The 17,264-nt window shown below is 41.6% G+C and overlaps 1 protein-coding gene across 1 annotated transcript in view; it reads right to left on the minus strand.

The window, feature by feature from the left end:
* Nucleotides 1-377: 377 nt before the first annotated feature.
* LOC106572712 (neural cell adhesion molecule L1) overlaps nucleotides 378-17,264 on the minus strand; it is a 57,487-nt gene continuing 40,600 nt past the window's right edge. Inside the window, exons 22-27 of the mRNA XM_082961512.1 lie at nucleotides 12,992-13,105; nucleotides 7,725-7,874; nucleotides 6,319-6,450; nucleotides 5,546-5,618; nucleotides 5,127-5,138; nucleotides 378-4,643 (exon numbers count right to left, since the gene is read on the minus strand). Of these exons, the coding sequence (XP_082817638.1) occupies nucleotides 4,370-4,643; nucleotides 5,127-5,138; nucleotides 5,546-5,618; nucleotides 6,319-6,450; nucleotides 7,725-7,874; nucleotides 12,992-13,105 (755 nt within the window). The 3' untranslated portion in view covers nucleotides 378-4,369. The remainder of the gene's footprint in view (nucleotides 4,644-5,126; nucleotides 5,139-5,545; nucleotides 5,619-6,318; nucleotides 6,451-7,724; nucleotides 7,875-12,991; nucleotides 13,106-17,264) is intronic.

Below are 17,264 nucleotides of genomic sequence, written 5' to 3' on the forward strand. Positions count from 1 at the left end.
AGCCCAGAACCACCCGGTTCAGCAGCAGCTCACGCTGGGGGATCACCAGCACAGACTCACCGCACAATACGGGATCTCAGATTCAGATGATAGGCACAACACAACAATAAAATCAAGTTTATGGTATAGGCACACGTTATATGTTTTCATGTCTTTTATCCCTAAGATTTAGTCACTAGGTCAAATGTTGCCGTGTTCTGCAACTTATTCTCTCAGGAGCTGTATTTTAGGTATAAAATGACTATCAAGCTGTTCTTTTATGTTTCATGTGTAGTGGTCAGTATCTAATTTGGCTTATCCTTTGAAGATTAACATGCATGTTACCATATTTAGACATGAATGCTATGAGTAATTTAAATGATGACACAACCCGATGATGCCTCTTTTGGTTCAGATCGTTCCAAGTTCTTTATTTAATCAATCACATATTTAGTTACAAGTAGCTGATTCATAATGCAGATAGTTACATTGTCATTGGGCCCATAACATACAGTACAAGACCCCCTCCATACAGTGATCCCCTCCCAACCCACTTCACTTCAGTCTCAAGCAATGGCACGAGCACACTAGCCCAGTCCCAGATCAGTTTGTGCTGTCTTGCCAACTCCTACGACTTTAGCATGATAACAACCATAGGAGTTTGCTATACAACCCAAACAGATCTGCGACCAGGGTATAAATACACTACTGTACCTTCCAGTCCCCCAAATCCATTTTACTAGTGTTGCACCCCAAACAAAGCACACAGAGGCACTCTGTCTCCCCTCAGGCAGTGAAATACACAGTGTCCCTCCCCTCCCTCCATCATGAATATAAATCCATGAATGTCATGTCCTAAAATAAACAGTTGCTGTCATTCTCCTCAATATGCAATTCTTATTAACTTTTTTTATTTGATTTTATGTTGTAAGTATAAAAAACAGGAAAGGAAAGTAACAGAGGGGGGAAAAAACAAACGCTAGCGCTAAGCCTGGCTTAGACGATCTCCTCACTGACCACGTAGGAAGCAAAGCAGAGCCAGATAGATAGATATATATTATATATAGAAAGGCAGGCAGGCTGGCAGGCAGTAGAGTGAGTATCTGTGTGTTCAGTAGTTCACTCATTCAAAGCAAACATTTGTCCTGAAATCACACCATGATAAACACAGATGGTTAGCAGCTCTATTGGCTCCCTATTCCTCATATAGTGCACTTTTGACCAGGGCATATGGTTATTTCTCTGAACACATAGGGCTCTGGTCATAAGTAGTACACTATATAGGGAGCCATTTGTGACGCAAACCATAGTTGTGATAGAATAACTGGCATATTACTTCATTTTCTCATTCCCATATGAAAATAGATTTCTAAAAAGAAATGTTTTTGTCCTGAGTGTGTCTGTAACAGCAAACTACAGGGAGCTGGGCTCACTCAAACCTCTCGTTCAGACCCACTGTCTTTCTGCCAAGCCAGAGACAATCCCAATTTCTCTGTCCCATCTCCCTGGGGATGCACTGAACAGTAACCATTTGGCTTGCAGTCAGACCTGGGTTCAAATACTATTCACCCTTTCTCAAATACTTCAAGCTGTGCTTGATTGAGATTGGCTGGCACAATGGAACCAATAGAGTAGTCCCAAAAGTGCAACCCTTGGTCTCTGGCGATCCAGGCAGGCCCAATCGAACTCTTCTTTGAAATAAAAATAATCTTATTTTAACCTGGGTCTGTCTCAGAATAGACTGTAGGCTAGATTGACTGGACGAGCAGTGAGAGCAGAGCCAGCACATTGCATATGCTCCCTGTGGTGCTTCATCACAAGCTAGCTCACTGCATCCCTCCTTGCCTCATCATCACACAGCCTCAGCACAAAAAGTGTATGAAATGGCAATCTATTCCCAAAATTAGTGCACTACATAGGGAATAAATAGCCTTTTCAGACACAGTACATAGCTAATCAACAGATACTCACTGGACTGCAATGCTTAAAGGGACACTTTAAAGTCAGGAAACAAAACATTGATGTACATGAGGAATATTAACCTACTTTTAACCTCTGCTTTCAATAGGTTGGTTTTGATTCTACTGTATATTTTAAAATGACATTAGCTACTAATTAATCTCGACACCCAGAACCAAATCTCACATGCACACTTCTACTACTAGTGATGTAAAATGTATATTTTTAGTGCATTTGTAACATGACTATTCAAGGAATGGTGTGAAGATACATTTTTTGCCTTTTAGTTTTTTTCTTTACTATTGACTTTGTTTTAACAGCCAAATCCCCGTCATCACCTGTCAAAACAGGAAAGTATTCATTCATAGGTTCGTTGTTACAAAACAAAAATTAAATGTATTTTTAAGCAAACTTTAAAGTAAACTTAAAACACATTGATAAATAATATTTTGGGTTGAATTTACATTCAGAGTGACATTTAAAAAAGTATGATCTTTCTAGGTCTCGTTCTTCTCTATAGAGATACCTCCGTTCTCCTTTCCTCTAAATGCTTGTTTCTGTCTGCTTCTTGTCATCATTCTACCATTGTCTAATTCAAAACAAAGAGTTTTTGGCATGTAAATATTATTTCTACCCAGCCCTACAAAGAATACATTCTACACATTAGATGCAAAAAGCAACCAATCTACGCGTTTGCCTTTCAGCCCAATCTGCTGATCAGGTAAGCCTGTTTTGGATTGCCAGCGTGCATTGTTCAGGGCTTGAAAGGAATATATATAGTGTGTGTGTCTGAGCATGTGTGTATCTGTGTATTTTACTACCAGCTAACTGTAAATATATAGAACTGCTGCTCCCTACCACACATTATAGCGTGTAGTACTGTTATGTTATGCTATACTATGACATGAAGAGGTATGGGAAAGATGACATTTATCAGCTTACATAGTTTAATACACTGTAGAAAGAGACACAGACAGAATAGATACAGCAAGCTAGAGGTCTACATATAAATTACATCATACCAATAATGAAGTCACACTTGTGGTGAAAAGGCGAGAGTAGAGTACAGTAGAGTAGAGAAGAGAAGAGAGGAGTAGAGTAAATAGGAGTAGAGAGGAGTAGAGTAGATTAGAGTGGAGAAGAGGAGTAGAGTAGAGTAGATACGAGTAGAGAGGAGTAGAGAGGAGAAGAAGAGTAGAGAGGAGTAGAGTGAAGAGGAGTAGAGTAGATAAGAGTAAAGTAGATAAGAGAAGAGGAGTAGAGTAGAGAGAAGTAGAGTAGATAGGAGTAGATAGGAGTAGAGTAGATAGGAGTGGAGAAGAGGAGTAGAGAAGAGGAGTAGACTAGATAAGAGTAGAGAAGAGGAGTAGATTACAAAGGAGTAGAGAGAAGTAGAGTAGATAGGAGTAGAGAAGTAGAGTAGATTAGAGAGGAGTAGAGTAGAGAGGAGTAGAGGTGTAGAGTAGAGTAGAGAGGAGTAGAGGTGTAGAGTAGAGAAGAGGAGTAGAGTTGAGAAGAGTAGAGTAGAGAGGAGTAGAGAGAAGTAGAGTAGAGAGGAGTAGAGACGAGAGTGGAGTAGAGGAGAGTGGAGTAGAGAGGAGCAGAGAAGAGGAGTAGAGAGTAGAGTAGATTTGAGAAGAGTAGAGCAGAGAAGAGAGGAGTAGAGGTGTAGAGTAGAGCAGATAAGAGTAGAGTAGAGAAGGGGAGTAGAGTACAAGGGAGTAGAGAGAAGTAGAGTAGATAGGAGTAGAGAAGTAGAGTATATAGGAGTAGATTAGAGTGGAGTAGATTAGAGTGGAGTAGATTAGAGTGGAGTAGAGTAGAGAGGAGTAGAGTAGATAAGAGTAGAGTAGAGGAGTGGAGTAGATATGAGAGAGGAGCAGAGGAGAGTGGAGTAGAGTAGAGAGGAGTAGAGAGGAGCAGAGAAGAGGAGTAGAGACGAGAGTGGAGTAGAGTAAATTCGAGAGGAGCAGAGAAGAGAGGAGGAGTGGAGTAGAGAGGAGAGTAGAGATGAGTAGAGTAGAATAGAGAGGAGAGGAGTAGAATAGAGAGGAGCAGAGTAGAGGAGGAGAGAGTAAGGATGTAATCTGGTGCTCTGTGTTGAGGGCCAGTAGGCACTGGAACTCATAGTGAACATGTTGTACATATCTATAATACTGTATATGGCTAGATAGATAACATTGTAGAATAACAGATGCTTCTGAATGGTCAGTAGTATATTGATCATATAGTCAGTGAGCTTATCAATGGAAAAGTCAGTCAAGTAGATAGCTAGACAGATGTGTTAGAGATAGCTAGGAGTGTGTGGGCAGTGGGCATGTTTATATTGTTGACATGTTGTACTGTAGTTGACAGAGATGTTTTGGTCTGACAGACAGTCCTGTTGCCTTAGGAACCGTTTATCTAAAACGGCCACCTCTAACTAACTAGCCTAATCTAAAATGGCAGCCGAGTTGGGCAGGTTGTTGGTGGTGGGTGTTGGGGTGATGGTGTTGGGATTGAGGGGGGAGCTGTCCTGCAGTGTGCCCAGGTCCGGGGTGGCTTCGCTGGGCCGGCTGTACTGGCTGACCAGGGAGTCTTCCATGGTCACTTCGGTGACAGCAATGCTACCGTTGTTATAGCCATCCAGGTTGTCGTCACTGGTACACAGCTTGCTCTCATCACACAGAGACGGCTGGCTGGCTGTCCGCTTCTCCTCGTTGTCACTACAGGATGGAGGGATGGAGGGAGAAATTGGGGGGAGAGAGGGAGGGGGTAGAGAAAGACAGATAGAGAGGTATAGAAAGAAAGAGGGAGATGAAAGGAGGTTGGTAGGTGGGAGAGATTGTTACTATGTGTGGGTGGTTCACCAGTGGAGGCTGCTGAGGGGAGGACGGCTCATAATAATGGCTGGAACTGAGAAAATGGAATGGCATCGAACCATGTGTTTGATGTATTTGATACCATTCCACTGATTCCACTCCAGCCATTACCACGAGCCCATCCTCCCCAATTAAGGTGCCACCAACCTCCTGTGCAGTTCACATACCAATGTCAGTCATTGTATTGTATCACATATCCATAGGAAGGGTATTGGCTAGGTATACTGGGAAAAGGAGAGGATAAATGAGAGAACCTCTTGAAAAAACATTCACTATTTGGACTCAGTTGCAGGGAATGCATGCAGAGTAGAGCACCTTACAGCATACCTCTCAAGAGATCTGGCAAAGCAGGGGAAAGCATTATGGGAGAGAGGAACAGTAATGAACACAGGAGGCTGGGATAAAAACATACTTATATCTTTTCAAACAGGGAATCAAAGCGATCATGTTGACATTTAAAACATGCTAATTTGCGGGGTATTGACTTGCATTGTTTGTTTTTATTTAGATGGGTTTTTTTGCATTTTCATGACAGCAGCCAGGTAAACAAAGCCAAACCATGGATCGCTGTCTTACCTTGTCCAAAGACTGCTTACAAGGTAAGGAAACCAATATGTCATTTTGTAACTTGGGTAAACTATCCTTTTAACTAAAATTCAACGATTATATAATCTACAGGTTTGAAGGAATATTAATACATGATCAATGCCTAATAATCAGTATATCGTCTGATTAGACAGGCCAACCTGTACTCTCCGAATGCTTCATCCTTCATAGGGCGCGCCTCAGAGTCTACCTGACCCTCCTCCTTATCTTTGACTGAGAGAGAGAGAGAGCGACAGGGAGAGAGAAAGAGATGATTGAATTTCAGTATCTGTTCATTAATCAGTAGAAGGTCCTTTCTAAGCTAGTGGCTGGCTGAGGGTTTGGTAATGACATAGACGCTGGCCAGCTAGTGAACTAGCAGCACAGCAATATAGATAATGTGTTGTGCTTTTTTAGAGCTGCCTGGTCTGCTACATATCATGTAATTTGTCAGAAACTCCCTGACATATAGGGTTTCTCAGAAACAATCTGGTATGGCCCAACTCAGTGGACTTGTGGTTGGAGTGTCCGCCCTGATATTGGACGTTTTATTCCCGGCCGAGTCATACGAAAGACTGTAAAAATTGGATCCGATGTGTCTTTGCTTGGCACTCAGCATTAAGGAGATAGATTGGGGGTAAGGCCCTGTGATAGACTAGCATCCTGTGTACTTGTAGATCAAGCTGCCTCAAACTATAGAAAGAGCCAAGGCTTCTGCAAGGCCTACTTACCATATTTTATATGTGGTTTGTTAGAACTACCTACTGGAATATATGCAATTTGTTAGAAACTATATTCTACAGTATATGTGGTTTGTTAGAAACTATATTCTACAGTATATGTGGTTTGTTAGAAACTATATTCTACAGTATATGTGGTTTGTTAGACCTGACATGGTTTGTCTGATATCTGGTGGTGTTATATTTACACCTACCTGAATACTTTCCCCCTTTGCCCCTCTTGATAAAGCAGAGGATAAGCAGTACCAGCAGCAACAGCACGATGGCGCTCACGAGCCCAATAAACCAGCCCTGAGTAGCAAAGCCTGTCTGCACATCCATCACCCCTACAGAGGGAGGGAGGGAAGATAGATGGGAATGGACAGAGGTCGAGTGAAAGGGAGAGAGGGTCATGCAAGGGATCGGAGAGAGACGTAGGGGGATGAAAGGAAGGATGAAAGGAAGAGAAGAGATTAAGAAGAGAAGGTGGATATGGAGCACACACGCACTGGGGCTCAGTCGATACACACACTCACACAGACATAACCTAACATACATTACACTAGGGATGTAGGAAATACAGTCCAATTCCCCTAACAAATACTACTATTGGAGCATTTCATTTGGCCTCTGAACGTCTTGCCATCAAGTCTCTTTCATGTAGGACATTTCAAAGCAAAGCACTTCCAACAATAGCAGAGTGCTGCTGCACACTGTCAGATGTAGGCAGGAGAGGCCCAGAGGAGAAGCTGTTTTGATGTGTGTGTGTGTGTGTGTGTGTGTGTGTGTGTGTGTGTGTGTGTGTGTGTGTGTGTGTGTGTGTGTGTAGCCTGTGATTCCTACCAATCCCTTGGTTTTCAGTCTCCCAGAAGGCGTTGGTGCTGAAGGTGTGTGTGTGTGTGTGTATATACACACACACACACACACACACACACACACACACACACACACACACACACACACACACACACACACACACACACACACACACACACACACACACACACACACACACACACACACACACACACACACACACACACACACACACACACACACACACACACACACACACACACACACACACACACACACACACACACACACACACACACACACACACACACACACACACATACATACATACATACATACATACATACATACATACATACATACATACATACATACATACATACATACATACATACATACATACATACATACATACATACATACATACATACATACATACATACATACATACATACATACATACATACATACATACATACATACATACATACATACATACATACATACATACATACATACATACATACATACATACATACATACATACATACATACATACATACATACATACATACATACATACATACATACATACATACATACATACATACATACATACATACATACATACATACATACATACATACATACATACATACATACATACATACATACATACATACATACATACATACATACATACATACATACATACATACATACATACATACATACATACATACATACATACATACATACATACATACATACATACATACATACATACATACATTGTCTCTGGTACCTGCTCCCTTTGTGGTGATCTCAGTCTCCCAGAAGGTGTTGTTGCTGAAGGTGAATCTGAGGCGGTACTGTGACCCCGGGGTCAGACCTTTCAGCTGGTAGAATGATGCAGACGAGTTCAGCTTCTCAGACTGCTTCCACTTCCCACCGTCTGAAGACAAAATAACCACTTTATTAGTTTAGACATAGAAATAGACAAAATATATATTTTTCCTTCTTGTTCTTACAGGCAGGGGAATGAAGTTATATTTACAGATTTTTATTTTTAAAAAATAGGTCAGTCTACTCCAGAGTCGAGGTCAACCGATTAATCGGAATGGCCGATTAATTCGGGCCGATTTCAAGTTTTCATAACAATCAGAAATCGTTATTTTTGGACGGCGATTTTTTATTTTTTTTAACACCTTTATTTAACTAGGCAAGTCAGTTAAGAACACATTCTTATTTTCAATGACGGCCTAGGAACGGTGGGTTAACTGCCTTGTTCAGGGGCAGAACGACAGATTTTTACCTTGTCAGCTCGGGGATTCAATCTTGCAACCTTACAGTTAACTAGTCCAACGCTCTAACCACCTGCTTAACATTGCACTCCACGAGGAGCCTGCCTGTTACGCGAATGCAGTAAGAAGCCAAGGTAAGTTGCTAACTAGCATTAAACTTATCTTATAAAAAACAATCAATCAATCATAATCACTAGTTAACTACACGTGGTTGATGATATTACTAGTTTTTCTAGCCTGTCCTGCGTTGCATATAAAATCGCTTAGGTACACGTTGCTCCAACGTGTACCTAATGTCACGGGTGTCGTTGGGTAGAGACGACCAAAATGCAGCAGGAATGTGGATGCTCATCTTGATTATTTATTAAATAAAGTGAACAACAAAAACGAAGAACGACAGAAGACTGTTTAACAGGCTATAATAACAACAGCAGTGCTAAAGATAACTACCCACAAAATCCCCAGGTGAAAACAAGCATCTAATATATGACTCCCAATCAGGAACAATGATGTACAGCTGTTCCTGATCGGGAGCCACACAAACCACACAGAAATAGACAGACTAGAAAACCATAGAAAACCAACACTAGAACATATACTCAAACCCCAGACTACATAAACCAAACACCCCTTTAATAACACACACAACCCCAACCATACAAAACAAATACCCTTCTGCCACGTCCTGACCAAATTATAATACAATTACTCCCTCTGCTGGTCAGGACGTGACACCTAACCATAAACATCAATGCCTTTCTTAAAATCAATACACAAATATATATTTTTAAACCTGCATATTTAGTTAATATTGCCTGCTAACATGAATTTCTTTTAAATAGGGAAAATGTGTCACTTCTCTTGCAACAGAGTCAGGGTATATGCAGCAGTTTGGGCCGCCTGGCTCGTTGCGAACTGTGAAGACTATTTCTTCCGAACAAAGACAGCCGACTTTGCCAAACGGGGATGATTTAACAGAAGCGCATTTGCGAAAAAAGCACAATCGTTGCACGACTGTACCTAACCATAAACATCGATGCCTTTCTTAAAATCAATACACAGAAGAATACATTTTTTAACCTGCATATTTAGCTAAAAGAAATCCAGGTTAGCAGGCAATATTAACCAAGTGAAATTGTGTCACTTCTCTTGCGTTCACTGCACGCAGAGTCAGGGTATATGCAACAGTTTGGGCCGCCTGGCTAGTTGCAAACTAATTTGCCAGAATTTTACGTAATTATGACATAACATTGAAGGTTGTGCAATGTAACAGGAATATTTAGACTTAGGGATGCCACCCGTTAGATAAAATACGGACGGTTCCGTATTTCACTGAAAGGAAAAACGTTTTGTTTTCGAGTTGATAGTTTCCAGATTCGACCATATTAATGACCTAAGGCTCGTATTTCTGTGTGTTTATTATATTATAATTAAGTCTATGATTTGATAGAGCAGTCTGACTGAGTGGTGGTAGGCAGCAGCAGGCTCGTAAGCATTCATTCAAACAGCACTTTCGTGCGTTTTGCCAGCAGCTCTTCGCTGTGCTTCAAGCATTGTGCTGTTTATGACTTCAAGCCTATCAACTCCCAAGATTAGGCTGGTGTAACCGATGTGAAATGGCTAGCTAGTTAGCGGGGTGCGCGCTAATAGCGTTTCAAACGTCACTCGCTCTGAGACTTGGAGTAGTTGTTCCCCTTGCTCTGCATGGGTAACGCTGCTTCGAGGGTGGCTGTTGTCGATGTGTTCCTGGTTTGAGCCCAGGTAGGAGTGAGGAGAGGGACGGAAGCTATACTGTTACACTGGCAATACTAAAGTGCCTATAAGAACATCCAATAGTCAAAGGTATATGAAATACAAATCGTATAGAGAGAAATAGTCCTATAATTCCTATAATAACTACAACCTAAAACTTCTTACCTGGGAATATTGAAGACTCATGTTAAAAGGAACCACCAGCTTTCATATGTTCTCATGTTCTGAGCAAGGAACTTAAACGTTAGCTTTCTTACATGGCACATATTGCACTTTTACTTTCTTCTCCAACACTTTGTTTTTGCATTATTTAAACCAAATTTAACATGTTTCTGTCACGTCCTGACCCTTGTAAGAGGTCATTTTCCATAGTAGAGTGGTCAGGGCGTGACAGGTGGGTGTTTTGGGTGGTTTTGGTTTTCCGTTTCATTGTGTGGTTTTCTAGATTTCTATTTCTATGTTTTTGTTTTCTATGTTTTGGCCAGGTATGGTTTCCAATCAGAGGCAGCTGTCTATCGTTGTCTCTGATTGGAAGCCATGTGTGGGTGTGGGTAGTTGTTTTCCATTTTGTCTAAGTGTACCTAACGGAACTGTTGTCAGTCGTTTGTTGTTTTGTTGAAGTGTTTCTCATTAAAGAAAAGAATGAGCACTATACACGCTGCGCCTTGGTCTCCTCAATACGACCCTTGTTACAGACTACCCACCATGACTGGATCAAGCAACGTGCCCGGGCAGAAATGGACACCTGGTCACATACGGAGTGGATGGAGAGGAGTAACTGGACTTGGGGCCAGGTAATCGATAGATATCGGAGCCTACCTGGGAAAAACGAGAGGCAGCCCCCACGGGTAGTTTGGCTGGGCCAGGGGTGAGGCCTGAGTCAACTACCCATGCTTTTTGTGGTAAGCATGTGCCTGCCTCTTGCACTCTCTCTCCAGTGAGCCTCCATAGCACAGTACGTCCTGTGCCTGCTCCTCGCGCCTCCAGAATCCAGTACGTCTTGTGCCTGCTCCTCGCGCTCTCCCTCCAGTGCACCTCCATAATCCAGTACGTCTTGTGCCTGCTCCTCGCGCTCTCCCTCCAGTGCGCCTCCAGAATCCAGTACGTCCTGTGCCTGCTCCTCGAGCTCTCCCTCCAGCGTGCCTCCAGAATCCAGTACGTCCTGTGCCTGTTCTTCGCACTCTCCCTCCAGTGCGCATCCATAACCCAGTACGGCCGGTGCCTGCTTTGAGCACTCGGTCCTCAGTGCGTCTCCCCAGTCCGGTGAGACCGGTTCCTGCTCCACGTACAAAGCCTCCAGTGATAATCGATGGTCCGACGCCTGTAGAGATGATCCATAGCACTAAGCCTCTAGTGATGATCCATGGCCCAGAGCCTGTAGGGATATTCCATGGCACGAAGCCTGAAGAGGTAATCCATGGCCCGGAACCTGAAGAAATAATCCTTGGCAATAAGCCTGGAGGGATTATAAATGGTCCGGAGCCTGTAGGGATAAACCATGGCACGAAGCCTGTAGGAATAATCCATGGCCCGGCACCTGTAAAGATAATCCATAGTAAGAAGCCTCCAGTGATGATCCTTGGCGCGGAACCTGTAGAGATGATCCATGGCATGGAGCCAGCAGCAACGGTCATTAGTCCGGAACCTATTATGACGCCTCCCAGTCCGGAGCCTCCAGCGACGCTTTTCCGTCCGGAGCCTCCAGCGACGCTCTTCAGTCCGGAGCCTCCAGCGACGCTCTTCAGTCTGGAGCCTCCAGCGACGCTCTTCAGTCTGGAGCCTCCAGCGACGCTCTTCAGTCCGGAGCCTCCAGCGACGCTCTTCAGTCCGGAGCCTCCAGCGGCGGCCTGCAGCCCGGAGCCTCCAGCGGCGGCCTGCAGCCCGGAGCCTTCAGCGGCGGCCTGCAGCCCGGAGCCTTCAGCGGTGGCCTGTAGGTCAAAACCTCCAGCGGCGGCCTGTAGGTCAGAACCTCCTGCGGTGGTCTACAGCACAGAGCTTCCGGTAATGATCTACAGTCCGATTCCTCCGATAATGATCCACAGGCCAGTGTTACAGAAGCGGAGGGATCTGCCTGAGCCGGAGCCACCTCCGTTGCTGGAGGATTGGAGGGAGAGGAAGGTTCTGGGTGTAGCACATGAGCCGCCATAGACTTTTGTCACCCTCCCTGCCCTCCCTTTGTGTTTGGGGTTGTTTTGTTGGGTTTTGTTTGGGTGCAGTCGGAGTCTGCACCTTTGGGGGGGGGGGGGGTACTGTCACGTCCTGACCCTTGTAAGAGGTAATTTTCCATAGTAGAGTGGTCAGGGCGTGACAGGTGGGTGTTTTGGGTGGTTTTGGTTTTCCGTTTCATTGTGGGGTTTTCTAGATTTCTATTTCTATGTTTTTGTTTTCTATGTTTTGGCCAGGTATGGTTTCCAATCAGAGGCAGCTGTCTATCATTGTCTCTGATTGGAAGCCATACTTAGGCAGCCTGTTTTTCATGTGTGGGTGTGGGTGGTTGTTTTCCGTTTTGTCTAAGTGTACCTTACGGAACTGTTGTCGGTCATTTGTTGTTTTGTTGAAGTGTTTCTCATTAAAGAAAAGAATGAGCACTATACACGCTGCACCTTGGTCTCCTTTAGATGACCCCTGTTACAGTTTCATTATTTATTTGAGGCTAAATTGATTTTATTGATGTGTTAAAATGAGTGTTAATTCAGTATTGTTGTAATTGTCATTATTACCCAAAAAATGTAAGACCAAAAAAATTGGCCGATTAATCGGTATCGGCTTTCTTTGGTCCTCCAATAATCGGTATCAGTGTTTAAAAATCATAATCGGTCGACCTCTACTCCAGAGTGACTATGTTTAAATTTCACGTTTACAGTCAGTTACAAATGTTTTTGGTGTTTCCACTGGCATACTGTTGGTCAGCTGGTAGTGTATGTTCTTGTTGAGGTACTGGACCTGGAAGCCAACACTCCTGTGTCTCTGCAGTGACACACGCACGGCCACATGCACACACAAAGCTCATACGTACATTGCTTGTTGAGGTACTGGACCTGGAAGCCCACACTCCTCTGTCTCTGTCCTGGCACCCAGCTCATGTTAACAGACTTCTCTCCTACAGACAAGCTGATGTTGGACGGAGGAGCTGGAATGGGTTGAGAAGGGTTAGGGTTTTTCTCATGGAACCAGTTGTAACCATGGCAGTAGCAAATTGAGTTAGAAAACCATGATGCATCTGCAACAATCAACTATCATTCTAAAGACTAAGATGCCTAGTTTATGGAGCAGTGTTTTATTTGAAATACATTTTACATTTTTGCCAGAACTTTGTCCAAATTCTCATTACCAAATGCGTCCAGATTAAATTCTCGGATCATTCTATACAATTTTACTTTAGAAAAACCAAACTTAACTGAATAAAACACAAAATATGTTGCTGTTGTTTGTCCATACAAATGGTATACTAGAAGTTTACATTAAACTATAATATTTATTACATAAAAACACACTGTCTGTGTGTTTCTCATTACATAACACTTTTTCAAGTTTCTGTAGAAATTCCAATCAAAGTTTTATTCACCCATGATACATCATCTAGAGGAGTAGTCCTTAGATGAGCACAAGTTAATTTAATTTATTCACCTATATGCCTTCAGAATGAGGATCTTATTCTCAAACAACCCCTTTACGACACTTGACCTTCTCATTGCCAAAATTACTAAAAAGTTCAAATTGAGAAAAACTTAGAGAATAATTACCTTACCAACATGGAGGCATGAATGGGCTTTAGTGATGTGGTCAATTGTTTGCTGACTCATAATGGCTGTCTCCTATTACTTGCAGATAGAGCGAAGGGCCTCTCATTACCAAAACACACATTTCTAATTTCCGCATCATTTTTCAGTCTGTTTTAGTCATGAGAACCTTAATTTAGGTAATGATAATAAGCTCATTATAATGTAAAGTCAATGGATGTGCTGTGCTGGTAACTTTAATTATTCACAAGCCCCACTGCTTACACCTATTGTATGGCTTTTTTGTAAAACATCAGTTATTTGATTAAGTAGGGGTTGTCAAGAAATACACATTTAATTTACTTGAAGCCACAATACGGAGTTTGTGTTTCAGCAAAGAGCAACCCTGCCACTTAAAGGAGGATATAACCCATTTTTAGCGCTTACCTATACTGTCGTCTGATATCCCAAGACAGTTTTTGGTCCATATCCCACATATTTAAATACTTTATAGGCATATCATGTTATGTAATTTATCCTTAGGATCCCATAAAATTTTGAAATGCATCTAAAATACCTTGGAACCACACATATCCATGTCATTATTACACCAACATTGCCTGTAAAGGCCTTGGAGAAATTCGTTTTTTTTATAGCCACTTATTTATACTTAAATACACTTTTGAAAATACTTGCGCGTAATTAGTCAGGTTAAAATAAATAGTGGGGGTACGCCATACCGGTAAAACGTGAGCCTATCACAATTAATAAAACATGCAGCAAAAAATATAGGCTAATACACCATTATTTAATTAACACGAACAATTTGCGAATTGACTGGAAACCGGGTGGTATACGCTTCAAATTGCGTTGTGGTTTGAGAAGAACCCTACACTTTGTCAAGGCGGGGATGAATGGCCGAGATTTATGGATTGAAACTCTTGGCCTTCCGTAGAGACGCTCACGGTGTGGCGGAGACCAAGGTGCTCGTGGACAACAGTGGCTCCATCAATTCAGGCCACAAGTGTAGGTCTAATGACAATCACATCATTTCATTACACTACAGGTAGGCGAGGTGATGTCTGCTAAGCTTTCCCTAATGTAAATGTAATTAAATAGCCAAAATTATATAGCTTAATTAGCTTATTCCTGTCTATACAGAAATAAATAAAAAACATTTCAAAATAGGCTACTACACCAGAAAGCATGATTTGGCCACAGAGGAACATTAACTTCTTAGATTGTTTTAAATCGCGTTGCCTACAGTTGGAAGGGCAGCGTGCGCAGCAAATACCAAATATACTGAACAAAAATATAAATGCAACATTCAACAATTTAAAAGATTTTACTGGGTTACAGTTCATATAAGGGAATCAGTCAATTCAAATAAATTAATAAATTAGGCCCTAATCTATGGATTTCACATGACTGGGCAGGGGTGCAGCCATGGGGGGGCTTTGGAGGGCATAGGCTCACCCACTTGGCAGCCAGGCCCAGCCAATCAGAATGAGGTTTTCCCCACAAAAGGGCTTTATTACAGACATAAATACTCCTCACCCCCGCATTGTGTTGTGTGACAAAACTGCACATTTTAAAATGGCCTTTTATTGTCCCCAGCACAAGGTGTACCTGTGTAATGATCATGCTGTTCAATCAGCTTCTTGATATGCCACACCTGTCAGGTGGATGGATTAGCTTGGCCATGGAGACATTTCTCACTAACAGGGATGTGAACAAAATCTTAGAGAAATAAACTTTTTGTGAGGATGGAACATTTTCTGGGATTTGTTTCTTTCAGCTCATGGAACATTGGACCAACACACATGTTGTGTTTGTATTTTTGTACACTGTAGATGATTGTTAAGTTGCTACTGTCAGTGAAAAGCAGAAAGACCCAGCCAGGCATATCTCAACATTTAAAAATACAATTGCGGAAAAACTGTTTGGAAAGCAAATGGCTATTGCTGTAATAGCTCCAATCTGTCTTTTAGTTATCAAAATTCTTAATTTTTAATGAGCGAACAATAGCCTATCTTACATCGGACATATCCCCTGTGAGTGTGCATATTAACTGTCTTCAAATAAAACTGAAGTCGTCACATGCACCGAATATAACAAATATAACCTTACCGTGAAATGCTTACATACAAGCCCTTAACCAACAATGCAGTTAAGAAAATAGAGTTAAGAAAATATTTACTAAATAAAGTAAATGTTAAAAAAAAGAAAAGTAACACAGCAAAATGACCATAACGAGGCACTATACAGGGGACACTGGTACTGAGTCAATGTGCGGGGGTACAGGTTAGTCGAGGTCATTTGTACATGTAGGTAGGGATAAAGTGACTATGCATACTGTAGATAATAAACAGCGAGTGGCAGCAGTGTAAAAACAAAGGAGTGGCCAATGCAAATAGTCCGGGTGGCCATTTGATTAATTGTTCAGCAGTCTTATGGCTTGGGGATAGAAGCTGTTAAGAAGCCTCTTGGACCTAGACTTGGCACTCTGGTACCACTTGCCATGTGGTAGCAGAGAGAACAGTCTATGACTGGTGACTGGAGTCTTTGACAATTTTTGGGGCCTTCCTCTGACACCGCCTGATATATGCCACTTTTGTTTGGTTAGATGGACGTCATATTCTATGTGTCTCCCCTTTTCGTAGGCCGATTATATGGATCAGACAACATCTGTTTGTCAGTGTCAGCAGAGTAGGCTACCCTGTCATTCTTGTAGTATATATTTTTTTAAATTCCACTTTCACCCCTGATTACAGTACTTATAATTATACTAAAATGAGGGGTATTTTAGTCAATTTAATTAAGATCAGTGATTTCAGTATTATGCATGTCAAATTTTGGGATTAACAAATGTATTGGGTTAATGAATCTCTAATAGAGCTCAGTACAGTTTTCAATGGCAAACTTTGCAACACTCATTACCAAAACATACATTCTCATCTCCAAAACCTGTTTATTATTGCCATAAGCACCAATATTTAGGAAATAATTAGGAAAATTAATTTAGTCATTTTGGCTGAATCAGATGGTGTGCCTTTTGTTCTTTATCCAAATATGTGTACATAAAAATAACACAAGTCATTTTGACAAAAAACAAGATTCAGAAAAGGTTGTGTTGCATTAATGAGATAAATGACAAAATAAAAGTTTATAGTTAAATAAGAAATATATTTGTTTTCATTGTATGTTTACCTCAGGCCTTTTCATTATGTAAGCAATGTTAAAAAAAATCTTAGATTTGTTTAACTTTTCTGGACTTCAAAAACTGTTTCGGGTAATGAGAATTTGACATTGCTAGTTGTGGAAATTGTAGTAGAATGCATAATATTTCATCAATAAACATAACAATAATTATGAAATAGATCAATACAGATCCTAATCTCAGTGATCCAAGAGGAATTATGGTGGAAAATGTTTATTTCAATTTTGTGCCAGTTTCGTAAGAATCACTGAGTTAGAATGTCTTTCACCCTTCGTATCCTGTTAGTGTTAACCCTCTCAGTAATATTACTTATGCACTAATACTCCACAATGTAACCACAGCATGATAAA

This window comes from Salmo salar, chromosome 15, assembly GCF_965601325.2.
Source record: "Salmo salar chromosome 15, fSalSal1, whole genome shotgun sequence".
NCBI classification, from domain to species: Eukaryota; Metazoa; Chordata; class Actinopteri; order Salmoniformes; family Salmonidae; genus Salmo; species Salmo salar.